Source organism: Echiichthys vipera (genome assembly GCF_963691815.1).
Source record: "Echiichthys vipera genome assembly, chromosome: 6".
NCBI lineage: Eukaryota > Metazoa > Chordata > Actinopteri > Perciformes > Trachinidae > Echiichthys > Echiichthys vipera.
The window spans coordinates 13,860,438-13,881,667 of record NC_139831.1 but is presented as its reverse complement, the minus strand read 5'-3'; the positions used below and the strand labels follow the sequence as shown (position 1 = coordinate 13,881,667).

General features: G+C 43.1%; 1 protein-coding gene across 1 annotated transcript; it reads left to right on the top strand.

The window, feature by feature from the left end:
• The first annotated feature begins 1,798 nt into the window (after positions 1-1,798).
• On the top strand, positions 1,799-4,279 carry ttc9c (tetratricopeptide repeat domain 9C). Its single transcript, XM_083914838.1, has 4 exons — positions 1,799-1,846; positions 2,597-2,948; positions 3,266-3,448; positions 3,762-4,279. The coding sequence occupies exons 2-4, from the start codon at positions 2,618-2,620 to the stop codon at positions 4,013-4,015; spliced, it is 768 nt and encodes a 255-aa protein (XP_083770964.1). The 5' UTR covers positions 1,799-1,846; positions 2,597-2,617; the 3' UTR covers positions 4,016-4,279.
• Positions 4,280-21,230: the final 16,951 nt, after the last annotated feature.

Sequence of the window (21,230 nt, the reverse complement as noted above, 5' to 3'; positions counted from 1 at the left end):
GATATTTGTAAAATGATACTGATGGCCACAGGATGGTGTAAGAATTCATCACTTAAGTACAATGTTGAGGTATTTTTACTTTACTTTATTATTTCCTGTTATTTTATAATTGTACTCCAGGAGACACTGGTCCATAGAGGTGGAGGAGGTTGTCAAAATATAAACATGTGCAATGGTCCCAGACCATTTAAAAAATTTTATATTTTATTTCTTTATTTACTTCAGAGAAGTTAAAAAAAAAAAAACCTCAGCAACTTCACTTCACCTATTGGCCAAAAGGAAACTAGGTATCAGAAATTAGGTAGCTGGCTGGGTAGACGCGGCCAACATCTACTATAGAAAATGCATTATTTAGAGATTGACTTTTTTCTTATTATTTTGAAAATTTTACATGGTGACTAGCTATTTTACTTGTAGTATTTTTATAGTGTGGTAAAAGTATATGAGAGTTCCCCCACCAGTGTACTTTGGTGTAATTTTAATAGGATTTGATTCACCGACTTTCTGTTTTGTTAGTGGTTCACGATACTGATGGTATTTTATGTTTAACTGTCAAACAATGAATAAGCAAAATAAATATATAACTGTCTATAAATGTGCAGTCAAATATGGGATACATGGAATTGCTGGATAAATCTATAGACCTACATCCCCCCTCTTATGCTGTGACATCTATGGGTCAATATTCAGGTGAATGAACACAGGTATTGACCCATCTGCACCTCATTTTTATGGAATACACTTTGCACATGCTAAGATGTTACTGATAAAAGGTATTAAAGTATCCTATAGGTTACATTTGGTGCCTGTGTGTGTTTCATTAGCACCCTCCCAGCAGGACCTTCTCAAACATGTAATGTTACTAAAATGATTATGTTGAATTACGTATTATGCCTGTGTCTGAATTAACTCGATGTCATTCTTAATGAGGGTCACTCACCCCTCAATTATTTCTCAAGTATAAATAAGGTTGAATGAATGAATGAATGATTTGAAGGTGTATAACTGACACATCCTTATATTGAAATATAGTTCAAAGCCGTACACGTTATGGAAGCCCATTTCTGCCACTGTGATAAAAAAAGATCCTCTAAGTCATTAAAATGAGTTAGTACATCAACATAATGATGGATCCTATGTTGAGATACCAAGTCATTATTTCGAGATACTAAGTCAATATTTTTCTTTATTTTGAGATACTTTCTTATTATTATGAGATACCAAGTCAATATTTTTCTTTATTTCTATATACTTTATTATTTTTGAGATACTAAGTCAATATCTTGAGATACTTTCATTATTTTAAGAAACTAAGCCAATATTTTTGAGAAACTATGTAATAAATTGGATAATTTTTCATTATTTTGAGATACTTTCTCATTATTTTTGAGATACTAAGTCAATATCTTGAGATACTGTCATTATTTTGAGATACTTTCTCATTATTTTGAGAAACTATGTCAGTAGTTTATCAAAATGACGGCACTGTGGGAAGAGCAGTAGTATTTCTTATGAGCTATCTCAGTAGAAACTATGTAGTAGTAATGAGAAAGTATATCATATATACATACATATATATATATATATATATATATATATATATATATATATTTATAATATATATATGTATATAAATATATCTTTATATTCATGTACCGGTAATTCCTGGCTCGGCCTTGTTGTGGCAGTAACGCTGCATGATGTTGAAGTTTTGACCACTAATGAAAACAAGAAAGCGCTTGCACACACACACACACACACACACACACACACACACGCTGCAGCAGAATGACTGTCAACCGCAAGAAGTAACTGTCCGTTGACTATCTTTTCAGTAGCGTGTAAGGTGAGCGATTTAACTTACCTATCAAACTTCAACGCACCACACCGTTAACACATGTAGACACCCTGGGCTGTAGACAGCGGGCGTTAGCTAGTGTGTGAGTAGGTGAAGCTAGCATGGTAATGTTGCTAGCTAGCTCGGTTAGCTCCAGTGTATCTTTAAACCGTTGGAACGCTCTGAAGTAACGTCACAGAACGTCCGTTAATGTCCGTTAATGTTAATGTTCAAATGGACTTTTTGGGGTAGAGTCCGACGCTCGAACGCAGCAACGGAAGCTGGCGTTTCTCTAGCAACGCTACAAATAGAAAACATATGTTATATGTGTTGATCTAGGTCTGAAGTGTGGCTTTTGTGACTCCCATACTGAGAGTGTTATTCATCTGTTTTGGAAATGTGAATATACCCGTAAACTGTGGCAAGATATTTAGATTCGTTTTAATTAATATCTGCTTTGATTTTGAGCTTCTCTTGCAAAATTTCCCTTTTGGCGTTGTAAAGAGTGATGCTCCAGCTAAAAGAAAATATTTTTTAGTTAATCTCATTTTAATTCTCATAAAGTTTTACATCCACACGTGTAAATCCGCCAAATCCATTCTCCATTTTGTATTTCTGGCTTTGTGTGAATTTGTAGTCTGAGCCAAATCTGACATTATGTAAATGATGCCATTGGGTTTTTTCTAAATTTTATATGTTAACCCTGAGTTTATAAAGTCACTTAAACCAGTATTTATGTGTACTTGTCAATCTCAACAGCTGTCTAGCTCCACTGCAGAAATGGAGGCTGGAGGAGGGGATGAGGGTCGGGATGTGAAGGGGGCGGCGGCAGAACCAAGCTTTTCTGGGCACAGACAGACTTCTCCAAAGCAGGTTTGGACTTCGCTCGAGGAAGCAGCCCAAATGAAAACAGAAGGGAATGCCCTCTACAGAGAGAAGAACATTCGCTCGGCCATCGGGCGTTATCACCGAGCTCTGCTGGTCCTCAGAGGCCTGGACTCTGAAGTGATGGCGTCAGTGAAGGGGTTTGGACCTGAGATACCGGCTCTCTCACCTGAACAGGAGGCTTTACTGAGAAACACACAAGTGGACTGCTACAACAACTTAGCTGGTAGATAAAACATCACAACTATGCAATAGTCCAAGGGTGAAAATCGTAGTAGATTTAATTTAAAAACATCTGTTAAAAATCTATTCAAGTAGGAGCTCTTCAAATCTATCCTGGGCATTAGTTAAGTAGTTTAATTTGGTCACTATTTTTTGTCTTGAGTTCTGATAAATATGTCAATGTGAAAATTCACAAACAACAAATCTCTGTGCAGCTCCGAAGATGTGACTTCCTTTGAGAGAGCTTGTCATTGATTGCCTTACGTGGGGAAGTTAGCATCTGGATACAGTGTGATACATGTACAAATATATCTCTTTCAGCCTGTTTGCTGCAGAGACAAAGTGTTGACTATTCCCGTGTGCGGGACTACAGCCTGCGGGTGCTGCAGTGGCGACCAGGTGATGCCAAAGCACTGTACAGGGCAGGAGTAGCCACTCTGGAGATGGGAGATGCACACACTGCCAAACAGTACCTCACCGAAGCCTGCAGAGAGCAGCCAAACGGTGAGAAAAGAACCAGCACATCTCACACACAGCGGGCTTAGGCCATCATCTGTTGTTTTCACTAATCATTTCCAATGGATATTTATCTCAAATGAGTACTTTGTCTCTATATGTTATTATTTATGAGGCTCCTTTCTCTTTCTTTTCTGAAACACCAAGAATGTGACTTTCTCATTCAAACTGCTCTGTCACAGAATTGCTTCATGAATCATATCCATATGTAAAACCCCTCTCTAGCATAATACTGCAGATTCTCTCCTGTAGGTTAGAGCAAACTGTGCCTTTCCAAAATAAAACTATTTTTCTGTCTAAGATGCCAATGTGAGGAAACACCTGCAGAGGGCTGAGGAGAAACTGACTCTGGAGTTGCAAAAAGAAAGGGCCATGTACCGAGGCATGTTTTCTCTCAACCTGAAGAGCAGCGCCGGAGAAGGGATTAACCAAACCAAGCCGGCGAAGGAGTTTGAGCCTGCCAGCTCAACCTGCCAAATGAAGCCTCAAACGGAGAGAGACTGCGTTCAGCCTCAACTGATCACAAACCCACAGAACGATGTTCACACGTCTTGAACCATGCGTCAGTGTGTCCTTTAGGTGGTCTGAAGTGAGCATTGGAAAGTAAGAATTGTACATTATACAGAATGCTGAAAAGTGGCCAATTTGGAAAGTAACGACGTCGCTGCTGAAAATACAAGAGGATGGCATAGTTAGTTTCCTAGCAACACAGGAGCCAAGCTGTATTTTAGTTTGGATATCTCACAAAAATGCCTCTAAAATCTAAAGTGAGACTCATGCACTACAAGTTCTGATTATGCCTTTATGAATACAGTTGTCTGATCGGTGCTGTGAATGTTGATTTTGTGAGTTTTCAAGTAAAATATTTTTGGAGAAATGACGTCCAGGCTCTGATTTCTCTTTAAACTCATTTGGTTGTAATAGATTATATAATGTAGGTATTTCAGACACAGTACAATTTAAGTTATGCTTTTATTTTAGTAATCATAAGCCATGAGAAGCCACATTTTGTCTCAAATATCTCAATATTTTAATCATTTAATATTTATGTGAAAATCCTGAGCACAATTAAAGAGTATTTGCTTGGTTTTGGTCATAATTTGGCCACTATGATTGTACTTCAGAGGCACTGTTGCCCATAAATAAAGAGGAATATCACTTTCTCACAATAGCTATAATCACTGAACAAGTTACAGAGCAGCATGCAGAAGGGAGTCGTATACATACATTCATACTAATTATTACAGGAGGATTCTGCTTATAGCTGATATGTTCAGAATAGTGTTCTCTCTTGAGATGTTAAATCCTTTATAAAACAGCATTCACACACTTTAAAACTCCACTTGAACCCACACTAATAAAGATGCGCAGTACTTTGCAGCTCCTTAAAATGAAGTTGTCACCTATGTTTTCTTCACTGACATTTCTCTGTGGGCCATGATGCAATTTGCAGATTTACAATGATACATTGTCAGTGAGAAAACGCTTTGGGAGACATTGGGTGCTTTTCATTATAATAACCTGTCTCAACGTTTCCCTCACTGCTCCCAGCGAGGATGTGAGAGAGAGATGTGAGGACGGAGGAGGCGAAGCTGCCAAACGAGAAATCCTTGGTTCCACGGCGTCAGTAACTGATGACAAGCTTCACAGCTGTGCCTGACATTTACCCACTGAAGCATTTCTTACAAGAGTTTAAAAGTAAAAGACATGTTATAAGCTTTTTCTGTGAATGACATTCTGAAACTTGCTGATGACTTTATTTTTGTCTTGTGTAAATTTACATATCAATTTGGAAAGATAATTTAATCATATATTCCTTTTTAATCAAATTTTACTACTCACCAAATTCCACATACTCGATTTCTTCCTCACAAAACAATAAAGCTATCACAACAATGAATTAAGGTAATGTCCTTGAACTTATTGTCATACACTCATTTTCATTTCTACTTATATTATTTATGTTACCTTAGATTTGTTTTGATTTAGTGGTCTTTTTCAGCTCGACTGCTTTTTGTTTTATTTTGTCAATGCTTCATCTGTATGTGCATAATTTATATGTTCTCTTCATGTTTAAAAAAGAGGTGCGGTAACAGCACTTGATAAAATACTTCCTGGTAGGCTACACCAGTGTTTTCTCACACAGCTCCTCCGGAAATCTTGTCTCTCCTCGAGGTGCATTTAAGGGTTTGGAAGACCCTTCACGATAGCGCAGCAGTAACGATTTCCAGGTCACGGAGGAGAGGACGCAAGGAAGCATAAAGTTAGCGTAATGAAAAGGACCCAATGAAACATCAGTCAATCAACTGCAAAGCACTGGTTATTCTGTAGAACCTGTTTGGAGAAATCTGATATTCTGAATTCTTTTGGGAGGCTGTAAAAATGTCTCTTTAAAAATTTACAAAAGATGGATGACATGAGCCAAAAAGAGCAAAATGAATAGCAGGTTTTTACAGACTTAATGTGCCTGAGAGGAACTTCCATCATACTGGTACTAGATGAAAGGACTGTCAGATAGCTTATGTCCAGTACTATAAAACCAGTGTATCTGTCTAATCAATCATGAGTCTCTGAAGCTTTTAAAATGATGACACTTCCTTTAACATGGAATATAATACCAACCATCACTGGTGTTTTGGACGTAACATGTGGAAGATGCATTCACTGTGATGGTTATGTATTGTACAAGTGTCACTTCTTGGATGGCTTCCGTTTGAGACTCAGGGACCTCATGGAGCCAAACACTCTCCTCCCCAAGTCCCTCAGTGATCGAGAGCGCTGGAGGGGCATCCTTGGAGGGGATGGAGAGAAGGAAGGAGAGGAGAGAGGGGAGAGTGAATGGCAGCTGCCTTCCAAGCTCTGAGAGCGAGAGAGGTTGAAGAGGCTGGCGGTGGAGGACAGGCGTTTGTCTTCCTCCTTTGCTCTCAGCTGTCTGATGCCCATGCCACCTTGCCCCACGTCTAATGAGGAGACCCAGTGGGCCCGCTTTGTGGGCTCCTCGTGTTTTTGGGACACCAGCAAGCCTTGGGACTCACTTCTGAATAAAGCTCTCCTGGAAAGCCTGAGGCTGGTGCTGCGTCTCTCCCCATCTTCCTTTCCCTTCTTCTTTGAGAAGATGGGGGAGTTCTCTACTTTTGGCCTCTTGTCATTACTGCTGGATGAAGCCTTCGTCCTTCGATGTTCCCTCCGCCAGCTTCCAAAGCTGCTCCTCCTCCTTCCGTAGCCATACTCAGCTCTGTCCATATCCTCTCTCTCGCTTTCAGACTCTTTGCTCCACAGGCGTCCCTCAAAGCCCCTCCAGAGTTTGTTGGAGGTCTTCCTGGGTGTCATGGCTGCTGATCGCTCCCTCTCCTGCTCCTCAGCCCAAACTGAGCTATAGTCCTCTCTTTTGGCATAGCTGCTTACTGTGGCTGCCCGGATTAACTGGTGGGACGCATGTTTTCCTCTATAAAGCCCCTCCCCCTCCACCCTCTTCCACCCACCGCTACCCCCACTTCCTCCACCACTTTGCCGAAGTGATCCACCCCTTGGCTGGATACCACCGTGCTCCGAAGGAGAGCTCCTCGTATTGGTGCGAGGCAGGGAGCACTGGAAGGGTGCATCCCGTCGGAAAACAGAGAGCGGGGTGGCACCCAGAGGGGACGGCTGAAGAGGCCGGGGAGGGGAGCGGCCCCTGGTGGTAGGGCGGGAGGCAGGGGAGGAGGCCGTGGAAGAGGGAAGGTCGGATGGGGAAGGGATCTGCTGATAGTGGCAGTGTGAGGAGTAGTGAGCAGAGGGAATATGGATGGACTGATAAGGGTGTATGGGGCTGCTGGAGTGTGAGAGAGGAGGCGTGAGGCTGGACTGAGACTGTGGGGAATGGGTGACACTGAGAGACAGCTGAATCGGTCTCTGTGGGTTCAGGTCTGTCAGTCTAGTATAGTCATGTGACTGATCCGTCTGGGCTGTCAGGTGAGTTTTACTATGACCCCTCACCTCAAGTGCAGGATCTGTTTGGAAGCAGTCAATATCCAGCTCCACACCTTGTTCCATCAGTCCGACCACAACAGTCCTAGAGAGGCCAGAGAGGCGGGAGATCTCCCCCACCATGGGGGAGTCTTCGCTCAGCTTGGGACTGGAGCTGGACTCTTGGATCAAGCTGCTGCGCTGAGACCCAGGAGCTGATCCAGAACTTGTACTCAACACTGATGGCCCAGTCTCGGGTGGAGCACCGCTGCTCCAGTCCAATGAGCGACAGAAGGCGGATGATCCAAATCCAGAAGTGGGTCCAGATCCTGAAGTGACCTCCAGGGAACTGCGATGGTTGAGGCTGCTTGGACATGTTGAAATGCGAGGGCGAGCCCTAAGTGCTGGGGTGGGTGTAGCGGAGGAGAGGGATGCAGTGGAGGAGAGTGATGTAGCGGAGGCTGTGGAAGCTGAAGCAAAGTCGCTCCTCAAAGCTCCACAGCTGCTATTTTTGGGATTGTCCACCAGTCCCCGGCTAGAGTTTAAGCCAGGGGCCACGTTGAAGTTGAGGTTGAGATGCAGATTTATGTTCAAGTCCTCTCCGGTTGCTGAAGGAAGGTTACCCAGGTTGATTGAATTCCTAGTGGCTTTTTTCCCAGTGGTGCTGAGGCTGATTCTGGCTGAGTTTCCCAGCAGTGACTTGCAGGGAGTGATGCTGCCCCCTGGTAGGATGGAGGGTGTACTGCGGCTCTCAAAGGCAGAAAGAGACTGCGTGGAACCGTGACTTTTGCCAGGGGTACAAAGGCCTCTGTGCCTGACTTGACCAGGGGTGGCAGCTGAAGTGAGATCGGAGGTGGACGAGGTTACCCGACAGTGGTACTGGCGAGCCAGTCGAGAGATGTACTGCTCCAGCTGGGTTAAGGAAGCCGGGGCAGGGGTCTGGTGGGACAGATTTGGATCAGTGTTGGACTCTTCTGGTACATCGAGTTGGGGTCCTTCAGGGCTCGGAGAGGCTGATTGCTCCTGACTCTGGGAGGTGAAGAGGGGGCTCTGGAGGGCGACGGCATGGAGCGGACTGGGGTAAGGGTACACCTCTTTGGTCCGACGGGACACCAGGTCTGAGCAGTAGCGAGGGTCCAGCTGGGGGTTTGGATGGAGGGAGGAGGAGGAGGAAGAGGTGGAGGAAGAGGAGATGGGGTCGAGAAGTGGGAGGAGGGAAGAAATCAGGGAGTCACCAAGTCCTGAGCAGAGGTCAGACAGAAAGCTCAGACCAGTTGCTTCCGTTTCACTTTGAACTGTAAGAGATGAGAGAAGAAGAACTTCAGACAAAACAGGATTTTCTTTAATTTGAAATCATTCCCTTAATATTTATTTCTTCCCAGACATAAGAGCTGCACTGATGTTTATAGCCAGAGCACTGCGTTTTCCATCTTCAGTTAACCTTTCTGAACCAAATCTGCGGCAAATTCACATTTAAATTGATTGATTAGAATGACATGGATGGATTGGAGCTCACCTGAAGCCGGTGTCTCTTCTGTTGGTTCAGCGTCTTCCTGGCTGATCCGGAGTGCAGGCTGCTGCTGCTGCTGCTGCCGCTGCTGCTGTTGCTGATGCTGCTGCTGCTGCTGCTGCTGCTGCTGTTGCTGCTGCTGTTGCTGCTGCTGCTGCTGCACTGCGCCTTCTGACCAAAGGATGTCAGTGTTGTCAGTGGACAGAGGAACCTGCTCCCATAGCTTCAGGGGTCTGGCAGGTGGTGCAGATGCTCCCTGAGCCACGTCACTGGACACAGAGTAGCAAGAGTCCGAGAGAGAGCTCCCACTGACTGAATAGAAACCTTGACAAGAATGAGGAAAAGAAGTTCAGTAACAATTGAGCTGATTTAATGAAGGGACAGGAAACAAGTCCTAGAGCCCTGACCTCCCCCTTTGAGATACACTGTCCACCATTTCATTTCTATCATTATTAAGTCTCTAAATTGGATACCGTAGTTTTTCTTTGGCCTATTCCGCTTTTGGGCTTTTACTGACTTTCTTTTTATTTATTGTTTCATTACTCATTATGTAAAATTTGATTAAATGTATTTCATACATGCGGTGCTTGCTAGTCTATATACGCTTTTTCTGTTAAGTCTTTCCTTAGGAAGGAAATCATGTTGTCTGTAGCAACAGAGTTGGTGTTATTTGGAAGCATATAGAGAGAAATGGGTAGTCACATTACAGGGTCCACTGTTTGTGAAAGAAGCAACATAAAGTGCAAAAACACGTGAGCTGTGAACACTTACAGGAGCTAACAAACATATCTTGTGTTATGTTATTTCCAACTAAAAAAATAAGATATCCACATTTGATAGTACCAAAGCTATAAAAAATGTACATCTAAGGTTAGATTTCAACCAAAGGCTGCACAGATAAAAAAACAACGGCAAAGAAAATCAGTGTGTTAGTACTTGACTTTTCTGTACCATCACTGTGTGCAGGTTATTAATAAGGTTGTTCCGTTTAACGTGCTATCAAAGCGAGGTATCAAATATCTTTTATTTGTACTAGTATTCTATTGAAGATTCAAATTATAGGATTGTGACAACCTTATTACCAATATTATTTTATTGAACCAATCGAACAACTGAGCACAAAAGGCACCAATAAAAAAAGAAAGATGGTTCAATTTTAAAGTGCAGTTTTCTACTGATACTCTCTTTAAACTAACTCCAAAAATCCCTCTTTTCACAATAAAGAGATAAAGAAAAAACTATTTATTTTGCAGCACTTTTTGGCTGAATAAAAGGTTACGCCATGAAATATGCTTCAAACCTAAAAACGATGTTGTTCAGATTTTTTCCAGAAGAAACTAAAGAATATTATAAAAGAAGGCGTGCATGAGGAATGCCTGAGTTAGGTGTAGTGACACAGAGACCACGGTTACAATGAGAGTGGATAGGAGTTTGGCAAGAAACAGTCACTCCTAGAGCGAGAAAGTCAACAAAAGTAAAAAAGAGTATGGTTAATGTTTAATGGGACTTCTGTTACACAAGCTGAGCTGCAGTGATATCAGAAGGTGACAAACTGTTTGGTCACTGTTCAAGTCAGCGCTGTGGGCCGCACGCCATTGACCACTGAACACAAGTGTTTAGGTGTGTGTGTGTGTGTGTGTGTGTGTGTGTGTGTGTGTGTGTGTGTGTGTGTGTGTGTGTGTGTGTTTACCTGAACTAGGTCTGGAGTCACTGTCCAGATGGGCTGTACCACTGGGGTCTGGTGTATGTGGAGAGAGCAGGTCAGAGGGGACGTCCCAGGACAGAGTAGACCAGCGTGAGTTACTCCCCCTGCCAGATGAGGAGTGATCCGTCCCCTCCCCTGAATTACTTCCACAGTCCTCTGGGCTGCTCTGACAGGGCGAAACCCCGATATCTGAGGGAGACGGAGCCTGAGAAAAACAAAACATGTGACAGGTTAGGGCTGAGCAATACTGACAAAATCAAAGATTACAGTATCTTTTGAGTGGGTCACAGCGCTGGAATAAAGCCTAACATCCGGTGTGTGAATTTAGCACTTACAGGAAAATGACAACATTTAAAGTGTAATTCCGGCACAAAATCATACCATGGTCTTTTCGGCCCTTACATACATCACATAAGCCATCGAGACTTCCCTTTTTTCCCTGATAACAACTATTAACGGAGAAATTCCAGAGAGTCGCTAAAAGCCGGACGTGGCTAACACCAATTAGGGCAGTACGGTGAAGGCATTAAAACGGCTTTTTTAACCACTAATACTGCTCAAAATAACACCAAACATCTGCAGTAGCATGGGAAGAGTCCCTACACATAAAACAGGCTTCTTCCTTAAACGACTTAACTATGAGAGGAGCTGGTACCGGGGCCAGCTGGTAAGTCTTACAAATCACTCTTATAATAATCTCTGGGTTCACTAACTACATTGTTGCTACACGCTTCATACATGGTCCACACAGGGGCTTGAACCAGCGACCCTACGGTTCCCAGCCAAGTCACCTATGGACTGAGCTACTGCCACCCCTAAAACAACATGATTACACAGGTACCTGCCACCCCGTATTAAAGCCTTTATTTTAAAATTAAGACAACCTAAACAGCGTCAACCATGAGCTGATGCAGCAATCACTGTCTCACCAACTCTGCCTTGATGCCTGTTGTGAAGGTAACAAGAGTTGCTTGGAAGCGTGAGAAGGCGTTCCCTTCTAGCTTATACAACACGATGCTGAATGCTTCATTTGGAAAATCAAATGCTGGGTCTATTTATAAAAAACAGATTGCAGCCCCAAAACTGAATTATTTATGAAACATATTTATGCAAATAAAACATGCTTTTTTCCTTTCCACAAACAATACTGAAGATGCATTGTTTTCATGTGCTGGAACCTCTCATCTCTTATTAAATCTCATCTTAAAAAATGATGTGTTGGACCAGGGTGCCCTGATTAGGGATGGAACGATTAGAATTTTTCAGTCCAGATACCGATACCACTGTTAAAAGCTGTACGCCTCACTGTATGGAAGTGACTGGATGATTTTTGTGTGTAAGGAAACATCACGCTTGACTTAAACATGTAACGAATGCATAGATATACATTTACTGAAATGCATTTTTTATTAAAACAATAACTAATAATAATAATAATAATAATAATAATAGTAATGAAGAATTTAATGGATCGGCTCCATTGTCAATTTACCCGGTCCAGCTATTTGAATCAGTATCAGCTAGATATACGTCTGTAACGGTGCGTCCATCCTACAGGGGGTCACAGAAAGGTCAGGAACCCCTTATTTTATAAGTTTATCATGTGTTTTTTTATGTGAAATCTTTATCTGAAACCTACCTGATAACTACAGTTGTCAAATAAAAGTAGTGAAGTAAAAAGTGCAACAGTAGAAGTAGAAAGTAGCATGGATTCAGAACTAGGGTTGTTCCAAAACCAGTATCAGAAATGCCTCAGACACTGCCTAAAATGTGGGTATACGTATCAGCAAGTACGCAAGCCTATGCACCGATCCCATACCGCTTAATTTAACCCAGAAAAAAAATCTACTTTAAAGTAGTTTATCTTGCACATTTGCCGTCATGACTGACGATATCCCGTTTACTCTCTGTATGTATCTGTTTCTGTCTTACAACCTGAGCCAGGCCCAACTACGACGATAGCAATCATATCACTTCCACACAGGGTTAGTAGTTTACCGCTGTTAAAAAACGACAATAATATATTCATTTATGCTTTTTTACTCTATCTGTTCGGTACTTGACATCGGCCACTGACAATAAGGCCACTACTTTAAACGGTTAGACCCGTGTGAAAAGACATGTAGGGATGAACATCCATGATATCATTTACCAGACGTTACGGTGACGTCACGCTTACCGGAACAGCCAGGAATAAGGGCCACACACACACACACACACACACACACGCACACACAACAATTGGCCCGTCAAGTAAAGCAAAGTGCCTCCATTTCCTAGATTAGTAAGCGCTTGGTGAAGTAACCCCCCTCCTCCAATTATCTTCCAAATCCCCCTTCCCCTCCAGGACAGCAGCCAAGAGGAGCCCCTGCATTAGAGTGAGTGAGCCCAGACAACAGGAACACTGTGAGTGGCACTGATCAATCCTCTTGTTACTGAGGGAACAATACAGGTAGTGACTCACTGCTGGGGTGACAGGAGAAGGAGAGGGAGGGATTCAGCAGATAATGGGAGACGACAGATGACGTAACAAAGAGCAGCAGGAGCGGCAGAAGGGAAGGGGGGATGGAGTGAGGAGAAAAGAGGGATAAGAAGTGGGAGAAAGAGTTACAGACTTTGACCTGTCTCAGGACTCAGGACTTATCTCCCCTCTTCCTGTGTGAAGTTAGAAGCTCTGAGTCGCTCCTTCGTCATGTTTTTTTTTCTTTTTAATTTCCCAGTGAGTCGAGGCTGAGTGGGTGACCACAAAAAAAAAAAAAACACAAGTGAGGGACCAAATAAAGAGACTGAGAAATAAGAGAGTGAGTCACTGAGTAAGTGAAGGCGGTGAAGGGAGGGTGAGGTGGGGTGGGTGGGGGGGCGAGCGGTTGCCGGGTGAGAGAGAAGGGCATCTTGAAGGACCCCCACCTCCCCCGCACTCCCCCCTCGACAAATAACCCCCCTCCCTACCACTTCTGTAATATCCTTCGAGCCAGCCGCCCCGTGCTCACCATAGCTACAGCTGCTCGCTCTGTAACTCTCGCTCGCTTCTCCTCCCACACAGAACCACAACTGCACAACAGGCCCGGCGAAATATTCAACTCATCCTCAGCCTGAACACACACGCACACAATCACGTCTTGTTGTGACTCTCTCCCTCGCACGTATGAACAAAAGCCAACTCTCTGCAAATTATTCTTACTGCCATAAAAAAACATATATATCATTCTGCACATGTAAGAGCCTCAGCTGAAGTGTATTTAAACATATGAATTAAACTTTTAAAAAGCCTCTTGAATGTGAATGTGTATAAATATAGATGCAAAAATGTTCATCTCCTCCATAATATACCCCAATGCATTGCACATTACAGGATATAATGTTACACAGAGACCAGGGCATGATCAAATCATAAGAGGCTGACAGACAAGTGGGTGGGGGTCTGTAACATGATATTCCTTCATGCGAGGGAGCAGCCCCTCTGGAACAATATGAAGAGAGAAAGTATGGGTCGATTGGACAATAATGCTACAGTGATCGCAGCTGCACAAGCAACACACCTCCTCTAAATTAAAGTGCATTATGTCATTACAGGGGGACAAATGGCAGCGGTTGCCATGTTGAGGCAGAAGCGTTTTTGGTCAAACAGGAGCAAGTGTTTGGTGAGAAGTACTCGCTTGTTCTACACAGCGCCGTGGTTATTGTTTCATGCATTATTAATGTTGTTTTGAAAAGACAGCCCAAGCCGTGCATCTTCATCTTCTCCAGCTTCTGGGAAACGTTCAGGTGAATGTTTCATTGCACATAAAAGTATCAGAGTTACAGAGGGTTTTTTTTTTTAACCTCTGTGAGCTCAGAAGGATCCCGAGGCAAAAACCACGAGACAAAAGCTGTCTCACTCCACAAGTCAGGGTAATGGCTCTCCATGTAAGATGATGCTTTCCAATACTAAACCTAATTTCAAGACAGGCTGCCTTCAGTTAGAGCGCACACAGCGCTGCAGATGGTGTCGGGGCACAGACACATACTGTGCATTAATGCCAAAACTAACGCTTATCTTTAGAATGGATGCATCTGCTGATTATCTCCATTCATTGATTTGTCATTTGGTCTGTAAAACAGGAGGAAAAATGATCAAGGAAACGTCATCAAATGTCAAAGATATGCAGTTAACTATACTGTTAAGACGAGGCAACTCATTTTTTCACATTTGAGAAGCTGAAACCAGTGGATTTTGGGGCACTTTTTGCTTCAATAGTCAAATTATCTATTCACTGACTAAGCGCTGCAACTCTACTGTATGTGTGAAGTAAGGGAGGCTCTGCTGCTACTTCCTACACTCCTGTATTTTGGGTGCTTTCCCTTCAGCGAGGAGAATTTTTGTTTTTGAACCCTGAACAGAAACAATCAGCAACAACTCGTTAGTCGACACCCTCTCTGAAGGCAAGAAGAGTTGCTGAAAAGTGTGAGAAGACCAAAATGTTACCAACAGCTTCTCTTCTACTTTATACAGCGCATGCAGAACGCTTCATTTGAAATCAAAGTAATGGGGTCTATTTATAAGAAGACCGATTGCAATCCCGAAACTGAATTATTTAGGATATTGAATCATACTCATGCAAACTAAAAATGGGTTTTCTTTTCACAAACAATGTTGAAGAAGCTTTGTTTTTTTTACGTGTCATTACTTCTTTCAAAAAAACCTTTATGCGTCACAAGTACCGGAACACATCACATGGTTGTAAAATGTCATTTTAAGTTGTATTTTCCATCACAGACGACACCACACAGCCATAATCCTGATTTACCAAATATGGATTTGTATGCTGATAACTCCTTCCCTCTCTCTGACATCAGAGAGAAAAGATGAATCACATTTCGAGAGTTTAATTCCAAAACGGAAAAACACACAACAAAGCTGGTGTCAAAGTTGAGCCCAGTATGTTGTGAGTCATCTAATCCTCAGCCACAAAATACTTTTAAAATCAGAGCAACCTGCTTTTGTCAGAGCAGTAAGTAATGAACTCCAGATAAAATCATTTTAATGTGTTTGGGTTTTACAGTAAGCATCCACCTGTATGGCAGTAAATACACATCCACTCTCTCTCCAGCTGCTGCACTGTCTAAAGTTTGCTGTAGTCACTTTTGCAACAACAAGAACGACTACTTGTCTGCGTTTATGCAAAATGTTGTGTGTTTGTGTTGGCGGAGGTCGGCCCGGGCAGAGGGCAGAGTGCCAGCCTGCTCTGCTACACTGGCAGCTCCCTTCTGAGGTGAGAATGAGCAAAGCTGCTCGGCCTCTTCGCAGGATATCTCAGCACCGCGGGGGAACTACAGAGGAGATGTTTGGAGGTGGGCGGCACATTATGAGCCACATTTCCATGCAGACATACTCAGATGGGACTGCCATTTCTGTCCCTGGTCGCATTATAAAACAGATTTCATTATTATTTTTATTATTTTCCTCTCTTCATTGCAGCCTGTGGGGGATGTGGTTTAATATTATGTGGTCAAATAAATACACCAGTTTGCAAAAAGGAGGCCTCAGCTGTGGCCTGATTTAGACACAACTTGTATGAATGTGCTGCAGGCTGTTGACTAACACGGCATGAGTATCAGGCACACACATTCACAGTGTGACAAAACTGTGTGCAAAGTGACTTTCTCAGTAACATGTTCTCAATGCAGCCAAGGATTTCATATCTGAGGCGAAAACACTCCCAACACCAGCAGACCACAAACACAACACGAGCCTGTCATGTTACTGGTTTGTCGAATCTGTAGATGATCTGGAGATAATCCACACCTCGCTGTACTCTCTGGACCAAGCAGGGAATTAGGTCCTAACGATTGCTTTTCATTGTCAATTAATGGATCGTTTATTTTCTCGATTAATCGATTAGTTGTTTGGTAACTATCTAATGTAAAGAGATATTTGACCCGTTTTAATCCTGGTTGTTGTGTTCAGACGAACTGTCTCTGTGGTGGAAGTCCCCGAGGAACCATCGGAGATGTGCCGGATGTGGCGTTTTGCGTCATTGGGCGGATTCCTGGGGAACTTCCACCACAGAGACAGGCCAAACACCGTTCATCTGAGCACACACACATTGCTGTGACACATTAATATAAATAAAGGAAAGGGGAATCATCTAATTTTTGCTTTTTATACTCAAACTGATTGATTCTCCAAATAGTTGGTGATTCATTTAATAGTTGACATAATTGATCAATCTTTGCACCCCTGATACATAAAAGCCAGTCAATTATGTTCTGATGATGTTTCCCTGATTGAAGGAGGCTGTGTGTCGGGTGGAAAAGTGCAACTGTTTTAAAGGGTGCCCTATAATATTTTCTAGTTTGCCCATTAAAATGTTAGAAAATAGAGAAAAATCCCCATTACGGTTTGCCAGACGCCAAAGGGTGACATCTTCGGATTGCTTGTGCTGTCCGGCCAACACTTCAGAACCGGACTACAGACAACGGCAAAGAAAAGCAGCAAATCCTCAGACCTAAGATGTTGTAACTGGGGAACAACGTCTGTCAATTTTGCACGAACAATTAATTGAACGATGCCTTCATTCCGTTGTCTAATCCACAAATGAACTTGTTTTTTCCTCTCATTCAGTATTTTCTGGTCAGTGCCATTAAATGTTCGGTTCGTCTCCCATATCTAACCACAGTCGCCTCTATCCTCTGATCTCCAGCAGACTTTTCTATCTTGATGACAAATAAGGACCTGCCCACATCTACAGTCTCAGTATCCAGGCCTCCAGGATGGGACCAGTTCACATCCTGTCCTCCTGTATTACATGTCAACCCACATTCCCCTCATTCTCAACACAAAAAGACCTGCGGATGCATTTCAGGACAAGGCTGGGAAATGGGTTACTTTATGATCACTACTTACTCCCTCCGCCGGACTAGAAGATTCAGGATTTTCAAAAACTGCACTTTTAGCTCACAGTCAGGGCTGGAGTCATTACCGTCATATTGGGATCCGAGTGATTTGAATGCAAACTGGGTGCCAAAGTGACCTTTACAGCCGATGAGCTTAACCAGCCAGGAACCAGAAACTGCAGCAGTGTCTGGTTGCTGGCTAGTGTGTTAATACCTGCACCTGATTTCAGTTTCCCCCACAACATCCTTCCTAACCTTGAGGCAAGGCAGGGAGCCACACACACAGACACACACACAGACACACACACAGACACACACACACACACACACACACACACACACACACACACACACACACACACACACACACACACACACAGGTCCTGGTCCCCTGACCTGTGTCACACACTGTGGGAAAATAATGCATGCTCGGATGGTCCCTGGCACCATCTCAATCGGTTGGGTGTCCAGCAGCCCCCCAGTTACAGGCAGACATGCGCCGCCAGGCTGCGATCAAATCTGCCTACCGAGCCGCAGAGGGACTGGCTTGTTGGCAGATCACCATCATCCCCGCATGCATATTTAATAATCTCGTCATGTAGAGCTCCTCGTGACAGACGCACTGACTGACCTGTTGCCTGCGGGTTGTCGCAGAGCCATGCTCGGCGCTCTCCGGGGTCCCGCTCCCTTCCTCCTCCTCCTCCTCCTCCTCTGCCCGTGGCTCTTCGGCGTTTGCGGCGGAGGCTCGTTCCTCCAGAGCGGCGTCCACCATCTCCAGGTGTTTGCACCTAAGCAGCTCCAGCTCCATCACCCCGGCCAGCGTCGCTCTGAGGCGCTCTCCGATGCGGACGCGCTCGGTGCCCGACCAGAGCGAGTTCACGCAGCCGCGGCGGCCGGTGGCCATCCTGCTCCTCCTGCTCCTCCTCGGAGGTGCCCGGCAGGCGGAACCGCTGACCACCCGCTCAGATGCCGCGGAAATGGATTGATATGAATGAGCTGGCTTTAGCTGCAGCAGCCGCTTGAATCAACGCGATAAGGAAAATATAATCACCAGCCATGCAGCTCCAGCTCCAGCCCGCTGACTGGCACAAGACTAGACCTCATGAATCCACCGGCTCACTGAGGGAACATCAACATCATGTCTTCGTCTTTCCCGTTGACACAATCCCCCCTATTTAAAAAAAATACCACCGCTAAGCTCCCCGGTCCGGTGGAGTTGCCATGGTGCCGTGATCCAGAGCGCTGCGTCCCAGAAGAGACAATGCAACAGACGGACGCACGGAGGTGATAACGTTACATGTGCAGAAGCAGCAGCGGGGGGGAGGAGCCCTGCACCAGAGCTGCACACCGATTGGACCAATAAGTTTTTCGAATGGACGCATGGAAAAATCCCCCCGAGTGTCCAACTTCTCTGGACAAGGATCAGCACAAATACGCACATTCCTGCAGTGGTGTAAGAAGTAATACTACAGTTAAAGTAGTGATACCACACTGTGCAAGTACAAGTCCTGCATTCAAAATGTTGGTTAAAGTACAAAAAGTAAAAACCCACTATGCAGAATGGCCCATTCAGGATATTATATTATGGCATTATAATAATTCATATATTAATGTGAATATCATCTTAATGTTGTAGGTGATAAAGGCTAATTGTATTTACTTTACGAACTGCTATGTAGCTTTAAAACAATATATGTTATTTAACTTATAACATTATGCATCTGTAAAGTAAATGAGAATACATGTAGTGGAGTGAAAAGTACAATATTTCCCTCTGAAATGTAGTGGAGTAGAAGAATAAAGTAGATTAAAATGGAATTACTCAAGTAAAGTACCTCAAAATTGAACTCAAAAACAGTACTTGAGTAAATGTACTTAGATACTTTCCACCCCTACAGTGTTCCCATGTGAGGTAAAAGTGCTCTGTAGGATATTATTAACATTGTGTACAGGATACTATAGTTTTGATGTGAACATGTAGGCTATACCCCCAAAATGCCAAATTCAGTTAGGGAATAAAACACATTAAATACATTTTGTCACAGTAGATAGATACAGGTGTAAATAATAATAATTAATCAAGAAAGGCTTCAGTTTCACTGTCAATATCCATCTTTAAAGGCAGGTTCATACTTATGTATTCTGGGTTTCTACGAGAACATGTTTGTTTTCTCGGTTTTAGCGCCTGTCTCTTTAAGACCGCCCCCTGAAAAAGCCCGATCTGCTCTGATTGGCTGCAATGTTCCTCACGTGCACTCTCTCTGTCTCTGCACCATCATTGCACCCAGGGAATGAAAGTAACGTCAATTCTACTTCCATTTCATTCAGATATCTTGAGGTCAGAGGTCAAGGGACCCCTTTAAAAATGGTCACGCCAGTTTTTCCGTTGCCAAAATTTAGCCTAGGGTAAAAGACACGGCTGTGTGATCAAGGACGTACTTTTTCACAGCAGCCATTTTGACTTGTTATACATGAAAAAGCAAAGGCATTACTCAAAACATTAAAGGCCCCATGTTGTAAAATGTGAGATATCCATTTCTTTTTATTTATTTATTATAAAGCTGGTTTAGATACTATATATGTAAATACTGTGAAAGTATCAAAACAGAGAAATGAACACAGCCAGTGATCCTTTAAACCTTTAAATCCTTTAAAGAGCCGTCAGGACTACTGTACGGTTGTGATGTCACAACTAATGTAACAATCACGTCCGGGTCGACAACTAGGGTTGATTCACATTCACAGTAAACCAGTTGATCTGTGTTGTCATTTTCAGCCATAACTGCAACGCTGAAAGAAAGTTAAACACGATGGTCCAACCTATCTGACCTGCCACTCCAGGTGCCACCCGGGTCGTCTTTAAGAAGCTGTAAGAGCGTCTAGCTTCAAGTTAACATGCACATATTGGTATCACAACAAACTAAACGATCTAAGGAATACATCTGTACCAACCACCTCATGCTAGCTCGTCAGGAAGGAGGCTAAATAATGCTCCAAAGTTGGGTGTCAAAGTGCAGTTTAAGACATATTATCTTAGTTAATGTTGTATTCAAAATGGTACACAATCCTAAATAAAGTTGTGTTTCACCAAATAACCGAGAAGTAACTCACAGACTGTAAGATTGTTCTTTAAGTAATGGAATATATGTTAAAATAATAATAATATTGAATCTGGTGTCTAAACTTTGCTTTATCAGGGCTTTCTATTATATTGGTTGACACAAACTTGATGGCAATAGCAATTTAAATGATCATATTAATAAAACAGTCTTCAGTTTGAAATAAAGGGGGTGATTCAAGCAATTATCTGCATTATCTGTGTGTTTGACAGGTGCAGTGCACTTTGCTCTAGTGCCACCTTTAACCAGCAGAGGGTGATCTCAATCCACAACAGAGCTGCCGTCCCTCACGTCTCTACAGGATTTCAATGCTGCAGGTTTATTGACAGGACTAGGTATTAAAAACACAGCTATATAATGGATTTATTGCAAAGTTATTATAAGACCACATTATGTTTAGCTATTGTACCTCTTAAACTGACAGCTGAGTCTATAGTGTGTAGTCTAAAGATTCGTTTTGACCATAGTGTGTGATATTTATCAGTAGATAGAGTTTGCTCACCAGAGATAGAATATCTTTCTTTGCTTGCGTTTTCAATCTCTTACTTTACTCTAATACAAAAAGTATAAACAAATCAACCAAAATATAAGTACTCATTGTGCAGAATGACACAT

What these genes read in the sequence shown, in the direction of transcription:
- ttc9c (XM_083914838.1), top strand. Translation starts at nt 2,618, where the DNA reads ATGGAGGCTGGAGGAGGGGATGAGGGTCGGGATGTGAAGGGGGCGGCG. An exon ending in CTGCTACAACAACTTAGCTG is followed by an intron (nt 2,949 to 3,265) that starts GTAGATAAAACA and finishes TATCTCTTTCAG; the next exon opens with CCTGTTTGCTGCAGAGACAA. An exon ending in CTGCAGAGAGCAGCCAAACG is followed by an intron (nt 3,449 to 3,761) that starts GTGAGAAAAGAA and finishes TTTCTGTCTAAG; the next exon opens with ATGCCAATGTGAGGAAACAC.